The sequence below is a fragment of the Urocitellus parryii genome, chromosome 10 (genome assembly GCF_045843805.1).
Source record: "Urocitellus parryii isolate mUroPar1 chromosome 10, mUroPar1.hap1, whole genome shotgun sequence".
Classification (NCBI taxonomy): Eukaryota; Metazoa; Chordata; class Mammalia; order Rodentia; family Sciuridae; genus Urocitellus; species Urocitellus parryii.
Genome location: NC_135540.1, coordinates 73,968,302 through 73,975,056, shown reverse-complemented (window position 1 = coordinate 73,975,056; position 6,755 = coordinate 73,968,302). Strand labels below are relative to the sequence as shown.

The 6,755-nt window shown below is 41.9% G+C and overlaps 1 protein-coding gene across 1 annotated transcript in view; it reads left to right on the top strand.

Moving 5' to 3' along the window:
- Nucleotides 1-730: 730 nt before the first annotated feature.
- LOC144257167 (uncharacterized) overlaps nucleotides 731-6,755 on the top strand; it is an 88,054-nt gene continuing 82,029 nt past the window's right edge. Inside the window, exons 1-2 of the mRNA XM_077803127.1 lie at nucleotides 731-1,235; nucleotides 1,291-1,599. Coding sequence (XP_077659253.1) covers nucleotides 731-1,235; nucleotides 1,291-1,599 — 814 coding nt within the window. The remainder of the gene's footprint in view (nucleotides 1,236-1,290; nucleotides 1,600-6,755) is intronic.

Here is a 6,755-nt window from a genome sequence, read left to right as displayed (position 1 = left end):
TTGATAGCAGGTGGCCCACAGAAGCAGGGATTGTGACCCCTAAAGTGCTCACACATAATGTCCCTGCGTTTGTCAGCAGTATTTGAACCTCGCGGTAATCCGTGAGTAAATCATTACAAATGGGTCCAATTCCAAAGGCAAACTGGCTAAGAAGGAAACAACTTGCTTCATCTTTATTAGAGGAAATCCTGAAACTGCTGTAAATTGCAACGCTAGGAAAAACAAATTTGCTACTAGAGCATTGGTATCACCACCACTTCCCCACTCAAAGCTGTTTGAGGGAATCCACTCATAACTGCTGACTCAGTTTGTCCCCAGGGCCCAAACTGAAACGTGACCCAAATTATCTGCTGGGTTGAATAGGAAGAAACAACGGAGGGGCAAACTGATGGTCGCTCAACAATTCAAGGTTTATCAAACTCTGCTGATTCCGTCTATTCAGTACGTTTGTTAGGACCGTGAAGGTAATAAATAATGCCTTTTCCGGGAAGGGAAAGGAAAACCTAAAATCTCAGGCGACAGACTCAAGGTGATTGACAGAAAGCAGCATCGGAAACGGGGCTCTTCAACTCGGTAATGGCCCAGAGCCACAGAGGAGACCGTGCAGGAGTTTCAAAGCTACGTAGTAAAATAGCTCGCGTGGGCAGTTCTTTTGTACTCTAGCTGGAGTAAAATTAACGCAGTTTTGCGTTTTTCCATTGCTGTGTGAAAGCATCCAGCAAATGGGTGTATGGTGCAGCGGGGAGAACCCAGTTGTCCTTTTTCAGCTCAGTCTTCGGAGAAACTGGAACCCAGGGGGATGAGAACCAAGGGAGAGGGGAGGTGGGGTGGGAGAGGGGAGCTCAGTGCGGGGAGAAAGGGAGTGACGGGCTGTTTGCGTCAGGCAGGCGGAGGGGAGAGGGACGGGGAAGAACCGGGGCTAAACTCCAGCGCCCGCCGCCTGCAAAAGGGGGCGAAGCATCGCCTAAGTGCTGGGCAGGCAGGCGGGAAGCTGAGGGAAGGGAAGGAAGTAAGGAAAGAGGAAGGAAAGGCAGGAGGGGGAAGAGGCCGAGTGGCTGCAATTTCAGCCGCCGGCTCAGTAGGAGGAGCAGGAGGGGAAAGAGGAGGATCCAGAGTCAGTCAGTCAGCCTGCCAGCGGGAGGTGGGGAAAGCGGGAGGAGGAGGAGGAGGATTAAAGATGGCCACCAACAGCTGCGGGAAACGGCAACAACCCCTCACTTTCCGGGATGGTCCCTGCGGGTTGGCAAGGCCTTAATGGAGAAGAGAGGCCCGAGGAGCGCCGAGGCTGAGGCGGCGGCGGCGGGGACCGTGCGAGAAGGAAGACGCGAAGGAGCAAGGACCAAGGCAGGAGAAGGGAAAGGCGGCAGCGTCGCTGCCCTGGCTGCCTAGCGCCGCTGCCCGCCCCGGCGGACCCTCCCCGCACCTCGCGGCCCCAGAATCGAGCCGGCCCGTGGCCGAGTTCCCCGCAGCGGGGCTCCCGGGCCCCGCCGCTGACGCCGCGCCCGCCGCCCCCTCCCCATCGCCCGCGCGCCGCAGGCGCCCGTCGCAGTCCGGCTCGGGGCCAGGCCCGCCCTCCCGCGCCCTCCCGCCGGCCCTCCGGTGAGTGCCCCCCGCCAGCCTCCCCGCCCCCCGCGCCCGGAGAGGCGGTGCTGCCAGCCGGGCGCGCCGGAGCCGCTTTGTTCGCTCCCGGGCTGAGGCGCTGCCCACTCATGGCCCTGAGCCCGCTGCCCCTGGGGACAGGCCGCGCTGGGCCCAGCTGCTGTCCTCCCTGGGGGCTGCGCTGCCCGCGAGCTGCCGCTGCCAGCAGGGCTGGCGGCGTGGCCCGTGCCCTCCGCTGCGGCCTGGAGAGGGCGCCGTCGCGGTGGGGTCGGGGTCGGGGTCACGGTGGCAGGCAGAGGGGAGCGGAGATGGGGTATTTGGGGGGATGGGGGAGGAGAGGGCTGCATGTTGCTTGTAGTAATCAGCAGCGGGGGCGTAACCTGGAGGTCCTGGGCGCCCAAGGAGAGGGGTCGGGCCGACCCTATTGGTGGACCCGCGGGGTCTGCGCCCCAGAGCCCCCAGCTCCCGGGCGCAGCAGAGCGAGGCCTCTGTCTCTTGGGCGCAGTCTCCAGGGCTGCTGGCCTCCTAGCTCATCCCCCTACGCCCTGCGCTGGAAACCCTTCTCTGCAGCCTGAGATGCTCCTATTCTCCTGTACAGGGGATGTGGTGGCATTGCAAACATTCACGGTTACAGCGGGGTTTAAAAAGCACCAGTGACCTTTCCAATCAAAGCCATTTGGCCAGTGTTTGAGCCTGAGGTGCTGCGTTTCGTTGATTTGGACCATTTAATTCAGAGATATAAAATATTGGGTCTTTCTTCACAGAAATAATATAAGACCCATAGAAGGGTTGTTTGTTGTAATATGTAAACTCTTTCATGGACTTGCAGTTCCTTAAAAATGGTTGTTTTTCCGTAGGAAGATGGTGCTTATGCATACGAAAAAACTATTTTGGTTCTGTAACGGGAATGAATTGATTAGTGCCAACTGATTATTTTGTAGTCTGAAAGCATATTAAAAAAAGAAAAACAAAACTTTTTGCACTAAGATAGCATATTTTCAGGTTAATATTTGGTAGCAGCTTTAGAAGAATTCATTTCCACCGGCCATATAACAAAACTTAACAGAATAGAACCCAAGGATGTGCTGATTTACAAACGATGTGGTATTAGTACATAGGTCTAGTAAAAAATAAATCCCACTTTAAACAGATTTTTAAAAAAACTTTTGTGGAACTCTAAGTCTAGGGATTATCTTGGGATGTTTATATTTCAAAATATACATTGAATTATTCTTGAGAATTCTGCCTGTGATATTTGGCATTGTTAGTGTATGTTATGCTTTGGACCATTCTCAGGCTTCTGGAAATTCAGTTTTTTACAAGGTCCTTTTCCTGAGTTGAAATTGATTCATGTAAAAATGTGCTTCTAACTTAAAATTTCTACAAAAATAAGATATGAATTAGAAAACATTTTCTGGTCCTACTTGCAAAAATCTGAAAAAAAAAATAAATGGTAGTGTACTATTTCAGTATCAGTGGAATTCTTTGAAGATTTTGAAATTCAACTACTGTTGTTAAGAGTTTACATCAGGCATTCTTCATTTCATGCATGAGCTTCCTAGCAGCCTTGAATTTCCAGAAATTATATTCATAATGTAGCATAGATCTGGATTTTTTTCCAAATAAAGAGTCCATGAAGTCAAAAGGATAGGACTCCACCAAAGATTATGAACCACTGGCCATTCAGTTAAAGAATAAATTTCCTAGCCCAGCATTGTGGCCCTTGCCTGTGGTGGCAGCATTTGATAGGCTGAGGCTGGAGAATGGCTTGAGTCCAGGAGTTCAGGACCAACCCCGGCAGCATAGTGAGACCTCATCTTAAAGATAAACAAATAACTAAATACATTTTCTATATTTGGAAAGTTAAAATTCTTATGATTATATTAAATAATTCATATGCTTCTAATTATGTCTGAGTATTGTTAAGTGTTTGTAATTTAGAATTTAGCACACAAGATTAGCTTTTGATATATTTTCATTCAGATCTCAGGAAAATGTTAATTCCCTGAGGTGGGGAACTAAATATTTAGAGAGGCTTATTTCAAAGTCACATAGATGTTGAGAGGCCAACATTTGAGCCAATCTCTGATTGTCTAAATTCAGAGTCAGTATTTTTAATAACCAGGCTATGCTGGACTTCAAATCAGTAATAGCATTTGATTGATGTTAAAATGAGTAATTGATGTTTTAGTTAGCAATGAAAAATGTGTTGGAGATTATAATAATACACTAACCATATCTTGGGATTTTAGAGTCATAGACTCCCAGTTCATGGTATTATTCTGAAATCACACGCAAAGTAGGACCATTTCTACAGCATCCTTGGCAGGATCATTCACCCTCTGATTGTACTGTTACCTATGATTACAAATTCATTTCTTTTTTGACATTTGTAATCTTTATTTATGTCATATCAAAGACTATAATTCCTGCTTTTCACTAAGTTCCAGTTTTCCTCTTTGTATATACGATGCATTTATTTATCTTCCATAAAATTATGAAGAAATAAGTGACTCCTCCTTTGATTTTTTTTTTGAGTTGAGTTTATTAAGGTATAGTTTACATGCAGTAAAAATTTTGCAAGTGAGTACAATTGGGTAATCTCCACCACAATCAAGACAATATTTCCATCACTCTGTCACTCCAAAATTTCCCTCATGCCTCTTTTTTGTCAGTTCTCTTCCTATATTAGCATTAACCCCTGACAACCTTTAATCTAGCTATTGTCTGTATTGATGTCTGCTTTGTTTTTTCTAGAATATCATATACTTGAAATTATACAGAATGTTGCCTTTTGTGTCATCTTTCACTCAGCATAATGTTTTGGTATTCATTTCATTGTTGCATTTGATAGGTTTTTCAGTAATGGGCTGGTGTTTTAACAATCTGAACCTACCCCTTCCACCGAATCTCTAATTTATTACATTTGCTAATTATTGTAAACTTTGTCACCTTGGCCTATTTTAAACTTCCTAAAACAATTTGCAAAAATTCTGAAAACTTAACAGTGGGTTCTCATGAGCTGTACCAACCAGCTTGAGCATACCACTGAATTTGTTTATTTATTTATTTTTTTTCTTTTGTTGAGTAGCCTACTTTCCTATCAGGGTATCAATAGCTTGTTCATCTGTTCATGAATTGATGGACTTCTGAATGTTTCTTAGTTTTAGTCAGCACGAATGAAAATACTTTGAACTTTTGCATACAGATTTGTGAGGAACAGAAGTTCTCAGTTTTCTTGAGTTAATACCTAGTAGTGGGATTCTTGCATCTTGTAATAATATATTTTTCAATATCTGTAGTCTTTTAATGATCTATTTATCAGTATCTGTAATCTTTTGTTGAGTTCTCAAACTGTTTTCCAAAATGACTATACCATTTTGCATACCTATTAGTATTATATAAGAGTTTAGTGGCCCCGAATCCTTAATAGCACTTGGAATTGTAGGTTAATAAAATCTTAGCCATTTTTTATATCTTTATTATATGTGACTGTAACATTTTAGATTTGTTATTTCTTATTTTCAGTAGTATTTGGACTAACATAGGAAGTTTAGGATAGACATTTCTAAAAACAAATTTTTTTGTCTTGTCACTCAAGATCTCACTGTGAGTGATAGTGAGATCTTAAATGATGTTTCTTGAATTTCTTACTGTATACTTGCCTTTCATGTTGTTATATTTACTTCTAGTAAAGGATCATTAGGTAATTCTAATACTTAGCTGTTAAAAATTTTTAAATGTGTCTTTTTAAAAAGGTAGATAGTTTTAGGAAAAATTTAGAATAAAATGGTTGTCAAAAATTATCATAAAATATTTTTTCTAGTTTTTACTTGAACTTATACAAAAAAAAAAGATTATGTTACTACGTACATGCCAGTACTTTGGATTGAAGGAATTTCCCATCAAGGTTTTATAAACTCATAAAATTTATATCTTATTTTAAATCTCAAGAACAGTTAAACAGTTAAACCACTTTTTCTGAAACTACTTTCTGAAATATTGAAATCTTAATATTGAAATTTTGGGTAGTTCTAATGTGGGCAAGGGGTTTAATTACATATACCCATGTGAAATTTTAATTTTTAATGTAAATTACTGTGTTGCTTTATTGGAATATGTATCATTGATTAGAAAGGGGATACAAAATATAACATTTAGAAGAATAACCTTATAATTAAGTAATTATGTTAGATTATAAATTGGAATAGCCATATTCCTAATTTGAATGTCCTGCAATAATAAAATATATTTGTATAAACCTCTCCGAACAATTCTCATAGAAAATGAATAATTTATTCAGTCATTGATTCATACATACATTCTAGTCTTCCTCAGGTTTTATGTCTAGGTAAACATTGGGTCTGACTGCTTTTATCTTTTAAACATTTCTCCTAATCAACCCCCTTCTCTGCTTGAAAACAGGCCTATTTTCAGGTCTGTATTTCTTTGCAGAAATGTTATAGTGGTCTTTAAATGCTTTTATCTCCAGCCTCACCCCTTCTCATAGAATCCCCTCACGCCTTTTCCATAATGAATTCTCCCTTTTTTAATTTTGAAAAATATGAAATGATGGTCTTTCCAGTATGCTTTTGTTTTTGCTTCTTCAAATGGTTGAATAGTTCCTAAGTCATTATCAGATAGATGCTAAAAGCAAGGTCCCAGTCTATACAAAGCTTCATGTGACCTGGCCTCGGTTTTCCCAGTATCATCTGATAGCCATTCATTTTGTTCATTAAAAAAAGGGCTTGAGTGTCTTCTGTCTGCTATGCACAGTGTTAAGTAATAGAGCTCTATATTACTATAAAGCAGCTTAAATTCTAGCTTGAGGGGTATGGATAACATATATATATATATATATACACACATACATACACACACGTGTTTATACATACACACACACACACACACACACACACTGTTGTCAGTTCCATGGACAATTATTGCTAGTTATTATAGTATATAATATATACTGTATTATAGTATAACTGTCAGTTATACCACATCATCAGAGTGTTGTAAGTGCCATAGAGAAGCTTAAGGCTGGGCTAAGGGGGAAAGAGAGCACCAAGGTGTAAAAATGTAGGTGGGATTACCATTTAACAAGGACCATGTGAGATGGTGTCTCTGTTAAGGTGACATTTGAGCAGAGATTT